Raw genomic sequence first — 23,267 nt, 5'->3', positions numbered from 1 at the left:
CCTTGCATTACAATAAGAAGTTCTAGTAATTTTATGTCATTGCATGTTTGTATTTAGGTATTTTTCTATTGTAAATTGTACACATGTTTTTATTCAGCCTTTGGCTGCGAGGTATGTTTTAAATAAACCATTATTGAATTGAATTTAAAACTCAGATCATGTATGAAGCTACTAAACAGACTGATATTGACTTACTTCTTATGACTAGCTCTGTCTTGCTTGTCTCATATCCAAACTGGTTCTCTATCTGACATTTGTAGTTTTGTTCATCAGTTGTTTGGATGTTGCATATCACTAAAGATCCATCAGATTTAATCTGTAATCTGTCTTCACTAAAAACCTAGAAAGGAATAATGAGAGTATGGTGGTCAAAAACTATATACCTTCTCCTGTCTTTCAACACACATACATATGCACACAAAGAATGATATCTTTATAATTAGAGTAACATGAAACCAATACACTATTCTTCTACACCATGGATATCTTCAGATGAAACAAAATGAGCATGATAACTTCTTATTCTCTGTAAGAATAATAAGCATCCTTCACTGCTAAGATTGTAACACACATTTAAGTGTGTGTGTTCAAGATAAGGATGCCTCAGTGTGCACTTGTAAGGTGTACATGACACAAATATTGAATACTGGAAAAACAATCTTCATTGATCTAAGCTTGCATTTTCAAACATGTTTTGTTGACTTTTGGGTCATCATATTTTGGGAAATTGCAACATATTGACCACTGTCCAATTTTAGATTCATTAACTTCAAAGCATGTTTCTAATAATACAAGACCTGTTAATCACTATGATATAAAATAATATAAAAAATAAGAGGTAACTCTGACACAAATGTTTTTTAATACAAATTTTGAATTGCATTTTCAAATTCATGAAATATCTAACTTTAAGGCTGAAACTCAATCACACTTGTTGATTTACATTCACTAGTAATTCTAAAATAAAATTTTAGCCTCTGAAAAGTTGACATTAAAACACAATTTTAAGGTGAAATAAAGAATTATTTACTGGTACTCCATCACTTACCTTGTGACCCAATCCATTCCACCACGTAATTGTAGGGCTAGGAGCCCCAAAACCATTACATGACAAGGTTACTGTATCACCTTCTAAAACAACCAACTCAGGGGGAGCAGTCTCTTGGAACACTGGTGCTAAGGCTAAGAAAACAATATAAACACACAGAACAATATCATAACCATGCATATAACATCATAGGAGATCCTAACATTACTTATTAAACATTCCAAGGCAGGTGACTTTATAGATGCCACATTCAAGCTAGTACTTCTTACATTGTTAATGCACTTCTCTGCTCTGATATTATATTGCTATCAATATCACTGGACAAATAATACATTTATTACACAACATTCATATAACTTTGAAGAGTGTGTTTAGTGACCGAATCATTCAATATGAATTAAATTTGATAATCAAAATGTGAAGTTGAAAAAATAAAATGTGGTTTCAAATGCAATAGCTAGGCTCAGTTTAATTGGCTATTGATTTATTGCAAATTACACATTCCTCCTTGTTTACTAATTTGAGTCAAGAAAGAACTCAGATGTTCATTCCATAGTTAATTTCACCTTTCTGAAAGCAACAACACTGCATTGCTATTGGCACACCTGTTTAGTGTATATTTCAACCTGGAATTTCCTGTGTAATATACTAGTACTATACAACATGTCAATCAAATTCTGCACCTTTAGATTTCAAGACATATTTCTTCATAGTCATCATGAGAGTAAGTTTACAAACTTTTAGAGATTTGGGACTTTAAGCAAAAGCTTTTCACCTGATAAAACACAATCTCATCCCAACTTTATTTGCCATACATTTATGCTTTTTATTCGTGAATCATTGGGTTACTAATTTGGTTCTGAGAAAATATCCTGGCTATCACTCAATAAATGAACAAATTGTTGAATGCACTCCCATCTTTATTCTATTAATTTCTTCAATACATCACACAAGTAGTTATATTAAATCTTCCACTTAAAAGTCATACAGAATAATCATGCTGAATGAACAATTATATAAAGAAAGAAAACAAAAATTGTCGACTTATCCCAAGTCCACATAACTAGAATAACATTACATGCCAGAGCAAATCTGAAGGTCAAGATCATGAAGTTTTTACATAAGAGAGATTATAGACTTACCTAGTACTGTTAGATGTGCATTGCTAATAATGGTACCATATGTATTACTTGCTATACATTGTACTGCTGATGAACTATCAACATCTGTTGTTTTATTCACTCTCAACATACCATGTCCTGGCTCTGCAACCAAGTCAAGTTTTAATGCATCACCTATGATGTGCAAAGAAATAGAAAAGAAAGACTTCAACTTGTATCATGTTTTTTCCCCAAATCAATGTTCTATTAAGAAGTACAATGGACTAACAGCTCAAAGCAACATCTAGTAATACCATTTTCATTTTCAGTAAAACAACAAAACCCCCCAAAGTACATATTCTTTAAGTTGACAAATAAGATCAGGGGGCCATTGCGGCGAGAGTTCCAACCAAATGCAAGTCCCAAAATCAAAAGCAACTCAATTTTGAACCAATTAAAGGACAAGTCCACCCCAACAAAAACTTGATTTGAATGAAAAGAGAAAAATTCAACAAGCATAACACTGAAAATTTCAACAAAATTGGATGTAAAATAAGAAAGTCATGGCATTTTAAAGTTTCGCTCATTTTCAACAAAATAGTTATATGAACGAGCCATTTACATCCAAATGAGAGAGTTGATGACATCACTCACTCACTATTTCTTTTGTATTTTATTATATGAAATCTGAAATATTTTTATTTTCTCGTCATTGCCATGTGAAATGAAGTTTCATTCCTCCCTGAACACATGGAATTCCATTATTTTAACATTTTGTGCTTCAGGCAAGGAGGTCCTAATCGTCAAATTCGTAAAAATTAAAATATTGTATAATTCAAACAATAAAAAACAAAAGAAATAGTGAGTGACATCATCGACTCTCTCATTTGGATTTAACTGGCTCGTTTATATAACTATTTTGTTAAAAAACAAGCGAAACTTTGAAATGTCATAACTTTCTTATTTTACATCCGATTTTTATGAAATTTTCAGTATTGTGCTTGTCTGATTTTTCTCTATTGATTAAAATCAACATTTTTCTGGGGTGGACTTGACCTTTAAGAACTTGTGCTTGATTTCTTTAGCTGTATTTAAATGCAATTCTTTCTGTGACGGGCCCCAGGAGACTCCATAATCTGAATTTTTATGGAGAAAAAAAAATGCATAAGATGATTTAAAGGAGATCATCATAATACTTCCAAGCCTTTGATAATGTTGGATAATTAATTTTTTGTTTTAATTTTTGAAGTACCCTTCAAAAATATTGCATCAAATACAGTTCAAATAAAGTATTATAAGTCACTTACTGACTTCTTCAGCATGTTGATTATTAATTAACCATGTGATTGATGGAATAGGATCTCCTCTTGCAGTACAGGTGAATGAGACAGGTGAACCAACAGGTACAGTCAGGCTCATTGGCTCTAACTCCCAATATGGGGCAGCTATATTGTATAGATAACAAATACATGCTTACTGTGTTTATTACATTAAACAATACAAGAAATTCATTCAGAATATATATTACGTATATCATAGGATTTTTTTACTATTCATTTTACTTAAAAATAAATGAAAATTAATTACATAGAATAATAAAAGAAATTCATTCAGAATACATATCACGTACATCATAGAATTTTTTACTATTTATTTTATTTAAAAATAAATGAAAATAATGCAGTAGAATCAAAACTAGTTCTTTAATTAAGTATAGGTGGTGTATGGCTAAGTTCATTACCATCAAATAAGGTACAAACCAGGATCCCTTTTCATTAAGAGTTCCAAGAATTGTAACTTTGTTGTTATAGCAACTACCATGGTAATACGGCTCAGCAGTAAATTATGACAAGGTCTTTATGGTAGTTATAATAATAGCAAAGTCATAATAAAGTCTTTATGAAATGGTCTCATTCTATGAAAGAGCCTTTCTTCAAATGATATATCTTTCTGATAATAATTTAAGTCAAGAATAAAGCATTTTCATACTACTCTTGAATCTACTATGCAGAGCTGCCAACCTGAACAAGAACATTTCAGAATTTTCAAGGCTGAAAATCAGTATTTTGGTGAGGAAATTAGTATTTTCACAGGAATACCATAGGACAACACATAAACTGAAGCTTGAGAAATCAGTATTTTGCATGAAACCATCAGTATTCTTCTCTATTTTCAGTACTAAATACGGAAAATCAGTACTACTTGGCAGCTCTGCTAATGAATAAGATATGAATTTCTCAGTTCCTATCTACGCATACCAGCAAAAAGAAGATGGTTATTCAGCCCCAACATATAAAAAATATAGCCTTTGTTAAATTGCAAAAGAGCCCTGTAAATTGCTTTTGATTTCAGTACAAACTTTAGTTTTGAATGAAGAACAGTAAGTAGAGAAAATATGAATATTTAATCTAATGCGCACCTTTGACAGATAAAGTTACCAATGATTCTGCTCTATTTCCAGCACCATTATCGGCAATACAACGGTACACACCAGCATCTTCAAGCTTCAATGATGATATAATTAGCTCTTGACCAAAGCTTGTATGAGAAGATCGATTATGGGGCAGTTCAGCATCATCTCTCTCCCACCATATCTGTGGAACAGGGCTGAATTTTGACATATTATTTTTATTGAAACATATTCTCAATGGTATTCATATCAAAAAATTTTTTTTCAATACATCTTATCATTATCATATTTTGCACCAGAACAAATACAAAAACAATGGTAATATAACTCTGAATCTAATAGAAGCAGATATACCACAATTTTTATCAAAGGTATGATTTAAACTTCAAATGAATTAAATATTGTATTATACCTACACAGCAAAACAAATTAGAAAATATAGACACAAGAGAAATAACAAAAAAATAAATATCAAAGAAGAGAGAGGAAGTAATATAGTACTAGAAGTTATTATTAACCGTATCAGACATCTGAGCAGGGCAACTTTGAAACATTGTTGCCTGCCTAAGACTGGGATCGAATGGCCGGTCAATAAAATTCCAATTGTTTTCCACGGGCCCAATTTATTGCCCGCTCAAGAAAGTCAATGAGAAAATGCGTGGAAATGTAGCGGGCAACAAAAGGCAGCGCTAACATCCGGGCATTCTTAAATTTTCTCCGAATTTTTGTTACCCGAATCCCGCCGCAGGCGATTCTTGCTTGTGCATAGGTTTTGTACGTAAAAGAATTTTGAGCAGCGGGCGCGGGCCGGGCGTAGCTGGCGTTGTATTCGTAAACAGAGTATTTCGCAATCTCAATATGGCTGCCTCCACGAAACCAAAGCGTTTCGCAAGCTTCGACGAAGAAGAATTTAGTAAAATTCTTGGAAATAAGGATGCAGACAGCACTAAGAGAGCTACGAAGCAAGCGATCACAATTTTCAAGGAGTATCTGTTTGAGAAATGCATCGATATTGATTTGGAGACGGTGGACAAGAGCACACTTGCTCCAATTCTGAGTAAGTTCTATGTGGAATTACGTAAATCGGACGGATCACATTACAAAACAGCATCGTTAAATTCTCTGAAATCTGGCTTGAATAGGCACCTTAAATCTGTGCGTTCAGATGTAATTGATATTGTAAAGGATCCAGAATTTACCAAGGCTAATGTTGCGTTCAAAGCAGCGCTGGTGGAGTTGAAAAAACTTGGGAAAGGTGACACCGTTCATCATGATGAGATCGAAAGTGAAGATATTCAAAAGTTGTACAGTTACTTCAAAGAGGATGAAACACCTGTAACACTTAGTGAGAAGGTTTGGTTCGAGTTAAGTCTCTACTTTTGTCGCAGAGGTAGAGAGAACTTAAGAACCTTGAAAAAGGCTCATTTTCAACTGAAAAAAGATGCAAATGAACGTGAGTACGTTACCCAAACTGTAGATGAACTAACTAAAAAAACTAGAGAGGATAATCAAAGTTCCAGAGTAGATGGTGCTCGCATGTATGCTACTCCAGGTGATCCACGTTGCCCAGTCGCGTCATTTAAGACATACATGTCTAAATTGAATGATGATTGTGAATATCTGTTCCAAACGCCCAAGCAAATGCGTCCTAAATCGGGCCCATGGTACACCAAAACACCAATGGGGAAGAACACTCTTGGTAATATGATGAAGAGCTTATCACAAAAAGCAAAACTGTCAAAGAAGTACACTAATCACTGTGTAAGAACAACAAGCATTAGAATACTTGACAAGGAAGGGTTTGAAGACAGAGAAATTTGTCAAGTTAGTGGCCACAACAATCAATCTAGCCTTGCAAGTTACACTGGCCGTGTGTCTGGAAACCAAAAGATGAACATGTCAGATGCATTATCTCGTGCCATTGGAGTACGTGAAGCTCAGCCTCAAGCTGCACCATCTGTGAGTCTGAACACATCAAACAAAACCTCGCATGAAAATTGTGATCGTGTTGATAGAGTTCAGGATGCAGGTCAGCCAAGCGTAATCCATCAAGCAGTGAATGAAATGGACAATGATCTCGGCCTAAACTTTGATTTAGACTTCAACTTTGATGAGGTAGATCTAATATTACCCAATTCGCAGCTATCTGTTTATTCTGTTCACTCAGAAGTAGAAGTCACTGAAGAAGTGCAGGTACGCAACATACAGGATGTTTTGCAACCGTTGGATATGAACACAGCTCCTGCTTCAAATGCTTCTTCAGCCAGAAACATCACAAACAGAAGCACCACTACAACTAACACTCATAGTCAAAGGATGCAAGTTCAGCAAACTCCATTTCTGCTCCAAAATTGCACGGTGACTATAAACTATTACAACAACTAGTCTCGTGAAAAATAGGACACTGTAAATAGACCTGTTGATTTTAATTGTTAGACTTTTGCGAAACCCATGTTACTAATTGTTATCTGAAGTTCAAACTTTAAGCAGTATTTTACGTTGCATTTCTCATCGTTGAAGAAATTTTCCTTCATGACTTTTGATATCGATTGGAGTTTGAAATTTGAATTGGCAGGATATCAATTTTCAATTGGATTACAGTAGTGTGGTTACTTCTCAAGACTGCAATCTTCAATAATGGTGAGTTTTACTAAATTTACTTTGAATTTCAAAATTCCGCGTACAAGCTCTAGATGTCTGATTTGGTTAATAATAGCAATATTGACTGGCCTGGGGGCGAAAGGACATATATCGCCCTCACTAGATTTATATCACCCTCGTCTTCGACTCGGGTGATATAAATCTAGTTTGGGCGATATATGTCGTATCGCCCCCAGGCCAGTCAATATTGCTTTATTATTCATTTGATCTGAGGGACATAAATTGATGAGATAATACATGTAATACAGCAAATAACATTGTCAGAAGCTCATTTAAACTCCCCTTTATTAGCCAGTGGAAGAGCCTATTTGGTTGAGTAACTCCTTAATTTGTTTATCAATAGACCAAACCTAACTGCTAGAGTAGGCAACCCCTCACTGTGTTTGATAGCTATTGTGTGTGTGCACTGCATAGGGCTATGCAAGCAAATGTTGAGCAGACTGCAGATAAGCAAGCATAGGGTGCAGCAGCACCTTTCAGCAGCTCCTTGGCTGGGAAAGCCAGCACTTTGGTGCCACGCCTTTGCTATTTGGAGTGGCATGTAAGCCAGCAGTGGTTGGTACACTGGTTGGAATTCAAGGTCCAGACTGTAAGTTGATGTTTTATTTTACCATATCATTATGTAAAGCTTTGATGATTATAGTTAAAAACTGATGTTAATTGGTATCACAATTGAACATGACGAAGGATAATTGTGCTATTCAAAGACAAGATGTAAGACATACATATACAGATATTGGATATTTATATATATATACCTTGGTCATACACTTTATTAGGAAATTCATGATATATCTATATGTCTTACACATGTCATGGAAGGATTGTTTTAGGAAGTGGCTTAACTATCCAATATTTGAAACTTAAAGCTATTTTGTCATTTATCAAGACAATTGGTGTAGTTATTACAATGTTGAAGGTTTTGTTTAAACACTGATTAACTAAGGAGAGTGGAGATTTTTATATGACACTTTATTAGAATAAACATTTCACTTGTTCAAAGTTAGGACTCTGCTATTATGTACTCAAAAGCAAGTATAGAAGTTTAATGACCTGCTTGAATGTACTCAGCATTTACTTTATTTTAAACTATTTGAACAACAGAAATGATATGAACTGTAGGCTGTTAATCCTTGCGTGTTCTCTTCCAGACGGCCGTTTTTATTGATGATTTATCCACGTCTTACGACGTTCTACGATTGCTACGTTATTCACGGGAAAGTCCCGAGATCTAGGTTATCCGGTTTCTTCTAGTTTGGCAAGTTCATCACATTCGCAAGTTCATCCCATATCGTCTTCCGTTCGCACAGCTCATCCATTTCTTCAGCATCGTATGATCAACTTGGACATTGAAGCATTCGACGTCTGACGTGATGAGTGAAGACTCGAGAAACTGAACTTTCTCCATATTATGAAGTCGGTATACTAGATGATTGTTTTCATAAACAGAGTTTATGCTCTTTGAATAGGAATAGCAGGTCACAATACTTTATTTAGATTATATTAATTTAAGACAGATTGTTCCAAAAACTTGTTGATACAAGTTTATTGATTTTTATGTTTTGTCAGCATGTGAGCCTGGATAATGGCAGTATGGATATATATAATAAATTCATTTTGATTGAAATGTACAATCCTATCTTATAGTTTAATTCTTGGGTGGTCAAACAGCCTGAGTAGATTAATAAGTCAAGTTCACATAAAACACAATGTGACAATTTGGGGGCTTGTCCGAGTAGGTTTAGGCCATAACATACCCTGTTGGTTGAATTAATTGGTATAGGATTTGATTGTTAGTTTTGTATAACGTAATGATGAAGATAATCTAGGATTTTCTTTTGTCTTTATCTAGTTTGGTCAACAAATATAAGATTTCATTTGTCGATGACAGGACCTCTCGCAGAGTTTGTGATATGTACTTATGAGAAATTTCTTGTTCAATTTTCAGAATTTAGCCGAAATCCTGCAAGTTCTTTGTGTCAGTGGGCCAAGGACCATCCAGTGCACCAACACTCCTGCTAGCAACGAGCATGCGCAGCAAGGTCAAGTGCGAGTAAAGGTTTATTTTGGATTGTCGGTGAGTTGCGAAATTGAATATGCATGAAAATTTATTTGTGCCACACAAGTTATCAAACACCCCCTTTGAGAAATAGTTGATATAGTATTAGTTACTTAATAGTTTTTTGACTTAGGTAGTGGTAGTTCACAGATTTAAACATGAGTACTAAGTGGTTTGAGATTGGTAAGGAATTAGGTCTGTCAGGGCCTGAGCTTCTTTCATTTGTAGGAGAAAGGGAACAATTAGAGCGAGAGGAACGTAGGGCTAATAGAGAAGTTAGGAAAGAGGAAGAAAAAATTCTGGAGATGAAACTTGAATTGGCTCGTGTTCAGAGTCAGAGTAGGTCTGATAGTATGATTGATAATGGTAATGGAAACGGTCGTAGTTTGGTACCAACCCCTAAACTCCCTCACTTTGTTGAAGGAAAAGATAATATGGACGCATATCTCAAAAGGTTTGAGAAGTATGCGGAAGTTCAGTCATGGCCAAGAAGTAGTTGGGCCATTAGTTTAAGTGCACTTTTGCAAGGTAAGGCACTCGATGTGTATTCAAGACTTTCAGCAGATAAAGCTGAAGATTATGATGCCCTTAAGGAAGCATTGTTGTTAAGGTTTGAACTTACTTGCGACGATTTTCGTCAAAAGTTCAGGTATTCCAATCCACAGTCTGGGGAGACCCCCAGTCAATTTGTTGTTAGGTTAGAACATTATTTGAGTCGTTGGATTGATCTCTCAGGTACGCAACGTACATTTGATGGTGTAGTAGAAATGTTGCTCAAGCAACAGTTGGTTGAAAGAGGTGGAACCTCTCTAGGTCTTTTTCTGAAGGAAAGGAAACCTAAGAATATTTCAGAGATGACTAGTCTAGCAGACACGTATGTAGAGGCCCATGGTGGTCACTTTGGAATTACCAGAAAAAATAAGAACGATAGGAAGGGAAAGCCACAAGGTAGTAGGTACCCTCAGTCAGACAGTGAAGCTAAAACAAGTCCGGGGAACTTAAGAAATTCACCTCCTGAACGGAAAAGAATTGGTCCGTGTTTCATTTGTAACAAGATGGGGCATTTAGCAGCTAAGTGTAACTCCAAATTACAAGGTGCAAGTCTAATTAGTAGTACTGATCATTCAAAAGGTAGAAACCAAAATCAGAAAAGAGAATCAACTCAGTATGAAACAAATAGTAAAGTAACAGTTGATAGTAGGTCAGATTCTTGTGCAACTTGTTCGCTTGTTAGTCCAGATATGGAAGGAAGTGAGACACTTGGACTTTTGTTAATGTCTTTAGTTAGTGAGAAAGATAAGTCAGAGATAGTTACTAGAAATACCTTACGAAAATCACCAATGATGTGTGCTGCATGTCAGCGTCGTTGGCGTGGTAAGTTGACTGTTGTTGAAGGTAGGATTGGATCACACAAGGTTGATGTCCTTTATGATTCAGGATGTTCTGGTGTTGCGGTTAAGAAAAGTCTTGTGAGGTCAGATCAATTTACTGGTAAATATAGACAATGTGTTTTGATAGATCAGACTCTGCGTAGGTTTCCTACCGCTAATGTTCATATTAGCTCCCCTTTGTTTGTAGGTACAATAGAAGTACTGTGTATAGAGACACCAGTTTTTGATGTTATAATAGGGGACATTGAAGGTGTCCATTCCGTGAGTAATCCCCATCCAGATTGGAAAAAGGTAGTTCAGGGTGATGATATTACTCAAGGTAATGTTAGGAAGGTAGATTCCAATGGTAACTCTAATTCTGAGGATGAGAGAGTTGAAGTTCATGATGATGATAGTACTCAAGGTCATGTTAGGAAGGTAGATTCCAATGGTAACTCTAATTCTGAGGATGAGATAGTTGAAGTTCATGATGATGATAGTACTCAAGGTCATGTTAGGAAGGTAGGTTCCAATGGTAACTCTAATTCTGAGGATGAGATAGTTGAAGTTAAGCGTGATGATGGTACTAATGTAGGCCTGGCTGTGCAGACAAGGTCTCAGAGTCGAGAAGCTCGACGCCCCCAGCGGCCCTTGAAAGTTCCATCTCAGATCCCAGATGTTTCTCCTGAAGAAATTAGAAGAGAAACTGCAAAAGATCCTAGTTTAAGGAAAGCGAGAGAACTCGCTCAAGTTAGTTTGTCGGATGAGGATAGGAAGAACACTTATTTCGTAATAGAAGATGGACTGTTGTACAGAATGTTTCAGCCTAAGAATGAGAGAGGTAATTCTGTGAAACAATTGGTAGTCCCTCAGGTCTTTAGGAAAGTTGTGTTGTCACTTGCTCATGAAGGAATAATGAGTGGGCATCAAGGCATAGGCAAAACCACTGAGTAGATTAATAAGTCAAGTTCACATAAAACACAATGTGACAATTTGGGGGCTTGTCCGGGAGTCGAACCCGGGACCTCTCGCATGCCAAGCGAGAATCATTCCACTAGTCTAGTGGTATGATTCTATTTGGGAATCGAACCCGGGCCCCCAGCTTTGAACGCCGGTGCCCTAACCACTAAACCACTGAGAAGATTTTAACTTGTTTCTTCTGGCCCGGCATTCATGCCGATGTTACTCGTTTCTGTCGTTCTTGTGACATTTGTCAGCGGACAGTACCAAAGGGAAGAGTTCCCAAAGTGCCACTTGGCAAAATGCCCGTAATAGATATTCCATTTCTCAGAGTGGCTATTGATATAGTTGGCCCTATCCATCCAATGACTAAAAAGAAGAACAGGTATATCCTGACCATTGTTGATTATGCGTCTCGCTATCCAGAGGCAGTCGCATTGCCAAATATCGAAACAACCACTGTAGCTGAGGCTATGGTTGAAGTGTTTTGTAGGGTAGGAGTTCCTCAGGAAATCCTTACCGATCGTGGTAGTCAGTTCACGTCTGACATGATGAAGGAGGTGAGTAGGTTGTTGTCAATAAAACAGTTGACGACGACACCATACCACCCCTCTTGTAATGGGTTGGTTGAGCGTTTCAACCAGACCCTAAAGCAAATCTTGAAAAGAGTTTGTGCGGATCGACCCAATGATTGGGACAGGTACATAGGACCAGTGTTGTTTGCATATAGATCAGCCCCTCAGGCATCCCTTAGGTATTCCCCTTTCGAATTGATCTATGGTAGGCAGGTTAGAGGTCCCTTAGAAATACTCAAAGACTTATGGAGTGATGAAACTCATGATCCCGAGTTGAAGACTACTTATCAATACGTAGTCGATCTTAAAGAGAGATTGAAGAGTACTTTGGAAGCTGCTCATGATGAGCTTCGTAAGGCAACGTCTAGAAGTGAAAGGCACTACAATGTTAGGAGTAGGCAGCGTAAATTTGACCCTGGAGATAAGGTACTTATCCTCCTCCCCACTGATCATAATAAGTTGCTCCTCCAGTGGAAAGGTCCATTTAAGGTTGTACACAAACTTGGCGATAATGATTATCGTCTTGATGTTAATGGAAACCACAAGACATTCCATGCAAACCTCTTAAGGAGATATATTGATAGGTTTGACAAACCAAAGGCAAATTCTGATAGTGATAGTAGTATTTCAGATCCCAATGTTACTGTTGCTGGGTTGTTGGATGTGATTGCCCAGGCCACGATCGTCGACCATGAAGATGAAGACGACGAGGACAATCCATCTCCAACATCAAACCCAATTACGATACAAGTTCCAAGATTGGAAGCGAAAGAGACTGTTGAAGATGTGAAGTTAGGACCTGACTTAGAAACTAGTCAGCAGCGTCAGTTGAAGAGGATACTTGGTAGTTATAGAGATGTAATGACTGATTTACCTGGTAAGACTCGGTTAGGTGAACACTCGATTCGGCTAACGTCTGACGATCCCGTCCGACAGAAGCCATATCCAGTTCCTCATGCCCTCCGTGGCGTAATTGATGATGAAGTTGAGAAGATGATAGAGATGGAGGTAATAGAAAAGTCTAATTCCCCATATTCATCCCCCATTGTTATTGTCAAGAAGTCAGATGGAAGTAATCGCTTTTGCATAGACTTTAGGCGGTTGAACCGCGTGACTGTTTTTGATGCTGAGCCCCTTCCGAATACAGAAGAAATATTTTCTAGTTTGTCAGGGTCCCACTTCTTTTCGAAGCTAGACCTTAGTAAAGGATACTGGCAAATTCCCCTTTCTGATGAGACGAAAGAGAAGACTGCGTTTCAGACTGCGAGTGGTCTTTACCATTTCCGCGTAATGCCGTTTGGACTAGTTAACGCGCCGGCGACATTCAGCCGAGTAATGCGTAAACTGCTTGCAGGTATGAAACATGTAACAAACTACTTAGACGACATCTTGATCCACACCCCTTCATGGGAAGAGCATCTTGTTGTTCTACAAGAATTGCTGAGAAGACTGCGAGCAGCAGGACTGACTGCTCGGCCCAGTAAATGCCAACTGGGTTGTCAACAAGTAGAGTTCTTGGGCCACCTCTTGCAAGATGGTAAGATTCAGCCAATGAGTGACAAAGTGGAGAAAATCAAGAATGCAACCAGGCCAGCTACCAAGAAGCAACTCAGGGCGTTTATTGGACTGGCAAGTTACTACAGACGCTTTATTCCACATTTCGCGTCCATAGCCTCACCGTTGACCGATAAGACAAAAAATCGGGAACCCAACCAAGTTCAGTGGACAGAACGTGAAGAGAAAGCCTTCACGACTTTGAAAAGTAGTCTTGTCCAACGACCCATTCTGTGTCTCCCCGATATACATCGTAGGTTCATTGTCAGGACCGACGCCTCATCGACAGGCATTGGAGCTGTGCTCCTTCAGGAATATGATGGTGATAAACACCCAGTCGCCTTTGCAAGTCGTAAACTCCTGACAAGAGAACAAGCGTACTCTACGATTGAGCGCGAGTGTTTAGGCTTAGTCTGGGGAATCAATCAGTTCCAGGTTTACCTTGAAGGTAAAGAATTTACCCTCGAAACTGATCACCAACCCCTCCTCTACCTAAATCGCACAAAATGCATTAACAATCGTGTAATGAGATGGGCACTAGCCCTACAACCATTTCGGTTCCGTATCGAAGCTATCCGCGGATCTGACAATGTCGGAGCCGATTTCTTGAGTAGAGTTTAATTTAATTTAATGTTTGACTAGCCAAAGTGAGCTATTGTTTTTTTCATTCTCTTGATCCAATGTTTGAGGCTAAAGACAAAGAAAAAAAAAACAGATCGTCTTATACCATGAAGAGATATTTAGTAGGTAAAGAAAGACTATTTTTTGTTGTCTGATTAGGAATAGAAATATCCGCATAATAAATCAAGCGTAATTAACTTGATAATTTCTCTTTAAAAAAAGAAAAAAAACAAAATCTGCTACCAATACCATTAACATAACTTCAGTAGGTATTGAAATGTAATGTTCACTTACAGGAAATAATCATACATAATATACATAATATATACACATCATATCAATTACAAGTTCTTGAACAATGAGAGATATTAAATACATATGTATATGTGTTTAGTTAGGAATAGATATTTATATATATATATATGCACATATGCATTTTCGATGATTTTCTTTGAGAAAAAAATTGATACAAAAAAGGAGTCCGGTTTTATTTGATTACTGACGATATTGAAACAAAGATAGGAAGTTAGTGTTAGAGTTGAAATAAGCTCTTATATTTGGGTTTTTGCAAAATGTGATACATTTTTTTTAAATAGGGGGTAATTGTCAGAAGCTCATTTAAACTCCCCTTTATTAGCCAGTGGAAGAGCCTATTTGGTTGAGTAACTCCTTAATTTGTTTATCAATAGACCAAACCTAACTGCTAGAGTAGGCAACCCCTCACTGTGTTTGATAGCTATTGTGTGTGTGCACTGCATAGGGCTATGCAAGCAAATGTTGAGCAGACTGCAGATAAGCAAGCATAGGGTGCAGCAGCACCTTTCAGCAGCTCCTTGGCTGGGAAAGCCAGCACTTTGGTGCCACGCCTTTGCTATTTGGAGTGGCATGTAAGCCAGCAGTGGTTGGTACACTGGTTGGAATTCAAGGTCCAGACTGTAAGTTGATGTTTTATTTTACCATATCATTATGTAAAGCTTTGATGATTATAGTTAAAAACTGATGTTAATTGGTATCACAATTGAACATGACGAAGGATAATTGTGCTATTCGAAGACAAGATGTAAGACATACATGTACAGATATTGGATATTTATATATATATACCTTTGTCATACACTTTATTAGGAAATTCATGATATATCTATATGTCTTACACATGTCATGGAAGGATTGTTTTAGGAAGTGGCTTAACTATCCAATATTTGAAACTTAAAGCTATTTTGTCATTTATCAAGACAATTGGTGTAGTTATTACAATGTTGAAGGTTTTGTTTAAACACTGATTAACTAAGGAGAGTGGAGATTTTTATATGACACTTTATTAGAATAAACATTTCACTTGTTCGAAGTTAGGACTCTGCTATTAGGTACTCAAAAGCAAGTATAGAAGTTTAATGACCTGCTTGAATGTACTCAGCATTTACTTTATTTTAAACTATTTGAACAACAGAAATGATATGAACTGTAGGCTGTTAATCCTTGCGTGTTCTCTTCCAGACGGCCGTTTTTATTGATGATTTATCCACGTCTTACGACGTTCTACGATTGCTACGTTATTCACGGGAAAGTCCCGAGATCTAGGTTATCCGGTTTCTTCTAGTTTGGCAAGTTCATCACATTCGCAAGTTCATCCCATATCGTCTTCCGTTCGCACAGCTCATCCATTTCTTCAGCATCGTATGATCAACTTGGACATTGAAGCATTCGACGTCTGACGTGATGAGTGAAGACTCGAGAAACTGAACCTTCTCCATATTATGAAGTCGGTATACTAGATGATTGTTTTCATAAACAGAGTTTATGCTCTTTGAATAGGAATAGCAGGTCACAATACTTTATTTAGATTATATTAATTTAAGACAGATTGTTCCAAAAACTTGTTGATACAAGTTTATTGATTTTTATGTTTTGTCAGCATGTGAGCCTGGATAATGGCAGTATGGATATATATAATAAATTCATTTTGATTGAAATGTACAATCCTATCTTATAGTTTAATTCTTGGGTGGTCAAACAGCCTGAGTAGATTAATAAGTCAAGTTCACATAAAACACAATGTGACAAACATACATGTACTACAGTAATTCATACCTTCCAACAGCAAGGCATTTGAGACTAAGCTGTTCCCCTTCCAATCCTATCTCATTAGCCATGGGATAGTATACCATCTCAGGGGGCTGAACAGGTTCTACAAAAGAGCAAAAATAGTAGAAAAAATGTATTTTTCATATTGATATTGGTGCTGATGTAAACATGATTTGTAACACAGAATCTTATTGATTAATACAAAGTATCATGCCTCCTCTTTTTAGCACAATTTGACCAATCCTGTGATGTCCTTTAAATTGCATCCAACTGGGAATTTAAGTTTGAGATTTAAGTCACACTTAAATCTTTGTGAAACAAACCAGCCTTTTTTTAACTTTATTTCTAGTAATCAGGGCTCTAGCTAGGACCAATCTAGAGTTGGGTAAAATATGAAGAGGCGAGGCAGAGCTTTAAAACAAAATAATTTTGCTCGAGTTTGATGGTGAGTTTAATTGGAAAAATAATGCATGCAGAATTTGCATTGTGTCATCTGCATTGTCAGGTTGCTCCGCCCAGCGCCGCTCGGCATAGCTAGAACCATGGTAGTAATACCAATTGCAGTTTTACAGTTTCATCATGATATTCAAATACAAATTAGCAGAATAGAACTTGTCAAAAGAAAACATGCATTGTAATGCCCTGCAAAGGTCTGCAAAATCTGCTAAAGAAGAATTAATACTGATACAAGATCAAACTATATCAAGTAGACAATAAGACTTACTTCTGACTATGAGGTTTGTTCTTGGTGATTCAATCCTCTTCTCCATGATTTCATTGACAACGATACAATAATATAATCCTGTATCCTGCTCCGCAATGGATGCTATAACAAGGTTACCCTTAGGATCCTGGGATACTCGTCTGCTATAGTGTATGGGTTCAGCTGAGCTGTTAATAGCCCACATGACAAGAGGTGTGGGTACACTGGTAGGAGGGTTGCACACAAGGATCACTGATGTACCCACTATTACTTCATGGATCGTACCGGAACCGGAAGAGAAGCTACCCATGTCTAGAGATGAAAACAAAAATAGTGCCAAGTGAATTATGTGATCTTCATTTAAGACTTCAGATCATTCTGCCTATTCAGATCTCTAGGGACCACATTGCCACTAAGTCGCTTTCTTTATGTGATGATTAATCACCAATTTTTTAGGTAAACTATAACTATTTCTCAATTTTAGTATTACTGAAGCAATATAATGACATCAAGCCCTCTTTATTTTATCTTCAGTTTATCAACAATTTGTTGACCAAAATAATTTCTGTTTAAACAGGTGACTAATTTACAAAGCAATACTAAGCACAATCAAATCTCTGTTCCTCTCGATAAATTTTTCAAGAGGAAAAAACAGAACTTTTACTTATATAACTCTGTAGCTGACAAACTTTTCAAAATGAACTGAGTCAAAGTTTGTGTAAAAACTTAGAGGAATCTCAAACAATTTCAGGAAAGACCAGGTACATAATGCAGAAAACAGTTAGTAAATGCCAGCCAAGATCAGTAAGATTGATATTAAATGTCATATGTTTGCAAATATCAAACAACTTTAAACAAACATAAACTGGCTTATCTATGGAAATGAGATGAAAGGGAATTCTTACAAGCACGCCTAACAGAGCTCTCAGATGATACAATAGTGGTATAGATATTAGAGACCAAGCAGCGGTAGATACCAATATCACCAGAGTCTGGGAACTGGATTGTGAGGTTACCATGGTTAAGAATCATTCTAGGGTCACTCTGAATATCAATCTCTTCACCATCCTTCAACCAAGAATAGCTAAAAAAAGAAGACAAATCATATCACTGTAAACTACAAGTAATCAATTACTCTGAAATGAGCTAATATACATCTATTTATTCATAGGTTCAGTAAAAATATACCTATTTGTTGTCTGTCCGAAAAATTGATTTTAAACAGCCATTTGAAAAAAAATAAGAAAAGCTCCTCAACTAATAGTATAAACTGATAAGCAATATTATAGAGAACAAATCTGAAGAAGATTACAAATTTTGAATTCATATTTTTTTGTGTAATCCAAAGCCAAATAGAAGGCTTCAAAATTTTTAAGTGTAGACACCCTATCCCCTAATCTAATAGTATCCTTTCATTCATTTTTTTTTACTTTCTTAATGAAAAAAATTGATTTCCATAACAGAAAATTCAATATCTATCATATCATGAATAACAAAAACATTCAATGGAATACTTATATCACCTTTGAATTAAAATATGTGTTTCACATGTTCAAAATTGTTCAAAATGAAATTGAGAACAAATTAACCCTAAACTATAAATATTTAAAATTACCCATTGACAGATGTTCCAGATGCTTCACAATTTAGATGTAGATTTCTTGCACGTACTATATAGATCTCTGGTTCTGGCTCTAGGATGAAAGCTGGTGATTCTTGAAGCTCTGACTGACCTAATTCTTCCATGATCTGTTCTACACTGGCATGACCTCCAAGAATTTCCTGAGTTTCATCAGAATTCAGACCCACACCACATGTTGCTGCCATTTCTGAAAATATATCATCAGGGTTTAATGTTTCTCTCATCGTAGAGTTGTAATTGATGTCTAAATCCCCTGTTGGTTCCATCTCTACAGCAATGGTATCCTCCTGTACCTCCTCTTCATCTCCTGTAATGTTCCGTCTAACAGCAGCATCTGTCAATGCTTCTCTTGTAGCAATCACACCATTGTCCAATTCTTCTTCCAGATTGTCAATCTCCATAGTCTCTTCAGTTGCTTCAATATTAACTATCTGTGGAGTGGTAGGTTTGGTAGGCTCTGTGGGAATTGGCTGATGAACATCAGCTGCAACTACTCCATCAGCATTGATAGTGTTGAACTGTTCTTCTACAGCCTCATCTACCAAAGGATCCCTGGTATCAATGATTTGGTGATCCAAAGGGTAGTTGAGACCAGCGTTAAGAGAAGTCTCCTTTTCGTCTGTTCTGGGTGGATCAAGAGGAGCTGTAACTACCTCAGCAGCTGCTAGGATCTGACTGGATCTCCTAGAGCAGTCTGCTATCCTCACACATTCACGGGAAAGGCAGCATACATCATCACATTCCTTTTATAGAATAAGGAAGACAAAATATTAATTTTCAAATAATATGATAAGTTTTTCTTACATGAATACATCATGTTACAAGTAAAATACAAGAGCCTTGTTGTTGATGTATATCTTATATTAATCATTAACTTATCAATTCAGATGAACCATAGATGTTATTTCATGTTTCATTCAAATTAAAATTAGACACTTCCAAATATAAAAGGCAAACATATTCAATCAGGATACCAAGTAGTAAATATTAAGATTCTAAATATTATGATTCATAAAAATCAATAAGTTGCATACTGTCTTAAAATGAATTAAAGTACCTGAAGGCTGAATTAAAAAAAAATCACACAAAGTGATTTAACAGCAAAGAGATTTAATCAACCACTTCTCTTTGCAATTACCTGTGGTTTGCCACAGTCACATTCCTCTCCATCTTCTACCAATCCATTACCACACAGAGGCCCCCTAGGGATGGCTGGTAGATCATTGAGACAATCCAGACGACCTACTCTCACATGGTTGGATATCAGACGTTTTGAACACTCAGAGAACTTGGTTGGAGGCTGCTTTCTAAGAAAATGAAAATGCTATCTTTATGACTTATTTCTTGCTATCAGCTTATTTTATATTAATCTTGTGCCTTACTACAATCAAGACAAATAATTACCAGGTGAAAGAAGCACAAATAATGCTTGATTTTATATGATTAAAAAAAATGAAATTCATGAAAAGGATAAAAAAAAGAATCTATCAATCATATTTGAAGAACTGGGGGTGTTTCACAGAGATTAAGTATGACTTAGAGCCACGCTTAAAGGCCTAGTTCCATGTGTTATAAAAGGCATGACCACATTTGCTCAGATCATGCCAGTTAGTGGACGCGCACAACTGCGTACTGATCAATAAAATTGCACATTTCATATCATGTATGTGTCAATAGTTTGACCCCCCCCCCCGATACTTTAACTTACCAAATTACATGAATTTTAACATGACTTGTTTTAATGAAATTAGGAACTTCCAATTAAGAAACAAACTCTGCAAACTTTTTATAGAAAGAATGTAAAGAAATGAAATGAAAGGAATATATTTGATGTATCTTCAATTCATCATAATTAAAAAATATTCATTCAATGTTTAAGAAAATTCTGGGTTGAATAAATCAATTTCTATCTACCTCATACCTTTTGACAACATCCATGACACAATATCCAGTATCATCCTGACATGTACAATCTGGTGTATCATGCATCAAACCTATGTTATGACCAATACTATGAGCTGCATCACTAGCAATCTGAACTATGTCATCAGTGTAATCCTGTCAATAATCAATATGAAAGAACAACTGTTGATAAAACTTATTCAAACACTCATATCAACTATCTTATGGGAGTTGTGGTTTAGTGAGTTAAAGTCATAAGACTACCCATTACACCACTATCTATTTGAATCCATTGGCAGTTTATCCATTGATATTTTCTAGTCTACAATCAAGGGGGTGGAAGAGTAAAGGAATTCATAAAGTTGACCAATTTACATTTACTGGGCTCTGGATACCAATGTGTGTTTTTTTTATAAATTATTTGAAGTGACATTAGCTGTAGTTCTTGATTCATATTCTTGAATGTACAAATCAATGTTTTAGAGAAAAGAATTCATGTTTCCTACTTATTCATTCAGACCAGCCTACTACCTTCCTTCTTTACAATATCTACATCATTTCCAGGCAAAGAAATTAAGATCTGCTTACAAGAGAAAACAAGTGGAATGCCTCTGGCCGTCTCACCTGCATCACGCGGTTCAATATAGCAGCAGTGCTGACTTTGAATACTACTCTAACTCGCATAAGATGTTCAGTGATACATGGTTACTCTTATGTCCACTTTTTATGAACTAGACCAATAAACTTACAGAGATATGATGATTATTCAACAAAAAGCCCCAACATGGCCAAAGTTCATTGACCTTACATGACCTTTGACCTTGATCACATGACCTGAAACTCAAACAGGATGTTCAGTGATACTTGATTACTCCCATGTACAAGTTTCATGAATCAGATCCATAAACTTTCAAAGTTATGATGGTAATTCAACAGATACACCCAATTCGGCCAAAGTTCATTGACCTTTGACCTTGGTCATGTGACCTGAAACGAGCACAGGATGGTCAGTGATACTTGATTACTCTAATGTCCAAGTTTAATGAACTAGACCAATAAACTTTCAAAGTTATGATGGTAATTCAACAGATACCCCGATTCGGCCAAAGTTCATTGACCCTAAATGACCTTTGACCTTAATCATGAGACCCGAAACTTGCACAAAATGTTCAGTGATGCTTGAATGCTATTATATCCAAGTTTCATGAATCAGATCCATAAACTTTCGAAGTTATGATGGGAATTCAACAGATATCCCCGATTCGGCCAAAGTTCATTGACCCTAAATGACCTTTGACCTTAATCATGAGACCCGAAACTTGCACAAAATGTTCAGTGATGCTTGAATGCTATTATATCCAAGTTTCATGAATCAGATCCATAAACTTTCGAAGTTATGATGGGAATTCAACAGATATCCCCAATTCTGCCAAAGTTCATTGACCCTAAATGACCTTTGACCTTGGTCATGTGACGTGAAACTCATGCAGGATGTTCAGTGATACTTGATTAACCTTATGTCCAAGTTTCATGAACTAGGTCCATATATTTTTTAAGTTATGATGACATTTCAAAAACTTAACCTCAGGTTAAGATTTCAATGTTGATTCCTCCAACATGGTCTAAGTTCATTGACCCTAAATGACCTTTGACCTTGGTCATGTGACATGAAACTCTAATAGGATGTTCAGTAATACTTGATTAACCTTATGGCCAAGTTTCATTAACTAGGTCCATATACTTTCTAAGTTATGACGTCATTTCAAAAACTTAACCTCAGGTTAAGATTTGATGTTGACGCCGCCGCCGCCGTCGGAAAAGCGGCGCCTATAGTCTCACTCTGCTTCGCAGGTGAGACAAAAAATATATTGGATACCTGTAATGTTCTTTGATATAAGCAAAGATAATTTTAACAAATGATAATTCTCAAATATTTCTTCAAAAAAGTTAATATAATAAAACAATTCATTTTAAAATAATGTGTTTGCGTTATAACTATCAATAACAACACGATGCAATATTTGAAACCATGTAATAAATCTCATTAACAGAACCAACAGATAGTTGAATATTAAGCTGAATTGTAAAACTTACTTCAAGTATTACAGCAGAATGTGATCGTGAACACATCTCTCCATGGTATGTATGAGCCTTCATATGATGCATGAATGTTGTTCCTCTAGAAAATAAAATGATTTGATTTCTATGAAAGTGAGCTCAATAGAAATCTAGTCAGGTTCTGGAAACTTGAGATAATATTCTGGAACCACTTGTGAAATTTCTAGTTTCGAACTATATATCGTGCTTTTTCTGCTCTTGCCCCTAAACTCTGGAACAATCTCCCCATCTCCATCCATTATGTATCCACTGTCTAATTTTTCAAAACACTCCTCAAATCTTACCTCATTAAGCAGACCTCTTAATTCCATTTCCTGTTCTCTCTCACTGTATTTTGCTACTTCTTTTTTCTCTTTCCAATGCGCTTAGAAACTGTTGTATTAAGCGCTATATAAATGTTAATTACTATTATTATTATTTATTTATATACGTCCAAAATATAACGGCTAGCATACATGA

The 23,267-nt window shown here is 36.3% G+C and overlaps 2 protein-coding genes across 4 annotated transcripts in view; one reads left to right on the top strand and one right to left on the bottom strand.

Annotated features, from left to right (window-relative positions):
* The window catches only part of LOC121410349, a 74,738-nt gene that overhangs the window by 15,324 nt on the left and 36,147 nt on the right, over positions 1-23,267 (bottom strand). For all 3 annotated transcript variants that reach the window (XM_041602375.1, XM_041602373.1, XM_041602374.1), the window contains 12 exons: positions 22,785-22,869; positions 20,710-20,846; positions 19,927-20,095; positions 18,762-19,531; positions 18,052-18,230; positions 17,168-17,458; positions 16,450-16,546; positions 4,568-4,755; positions 3,456-3,593; positions 2,191-2,343; positions 1,049-1,182; positions 196-340 (listed from right to left, as the gene is read on the bottom strand). In XM_041602375.1, the coding sequence (XP_041458309.1) occupies positions 196-340; positions 1,049-1,182; positions 2,191-2,343; positions 3,456-3,593; positions 4,568-4,755; positions 16,450-16,546; positions 17,168-17,458; positions 18,052-18,230; positions 18,762-19,531; positions 19,927-20,095; positions 20,710-20,846; positions 22,785-22,869 (2,486 nt within the window). The remainder of the gene's footprint in view (positions 1-195; positions 341-1,048; positions 1,183-2,190; positions 2,344-3,455; positions 3,594-4,567; positions 4,756-16,449; positions 16,547-17,167; positions 17,459-18,051; positions 18,231-18,761; positions 19,532-19,926; positions 20,096-20,709; positions 20,847-22,784; positions 22,870-23,267) is intronic.
* On the top strand, positions 5,072-7,402 carry LOC121410351 (uncharacterized protein KIAA1958-like). Its single transcript, XM_041602378.1, has one exon. It carries the CDS (start codon positions 5,417-5,419, stop codon positions 6,941-6,943), a length of 1,527 nt encoding a protein of 508 aa, XP_041458312.1. The 5' UTR covers positions 5,072-5,416; the 3' UTR covers positions 6,944-7,402.

The sequence above is a fragment of the Lytechinus variegatus genome, chromosome 3 (assembly GCF_018143015.1).
Source record: "Lytechinus variegatus isolate NC3 chromosome 3, Lvar_3.0, whole genome shotgun sequence".
In the NCBI taxonomy this organism is placed as follows: Eukaryota; Metazoa; Echinodermata; class Echinoidea; order Temnopleuroida; family Toxopneustidae; genus Lytechinus; species Lytechinus variegatus.
Note: the sequence above shows the minus strand (reverse complement) of the source record. Positions and strands in the feature narration are given on the sequence as shown.

Coding starts and splice junctions, on each gene's coding strand:
- LOC121410351 (XM_041602378.1), top strand. CDS start 5,417: ATGGCTGCCTCCACGAAACCAAAGCGTTTCGCAAGCTTCGACGAAGAA.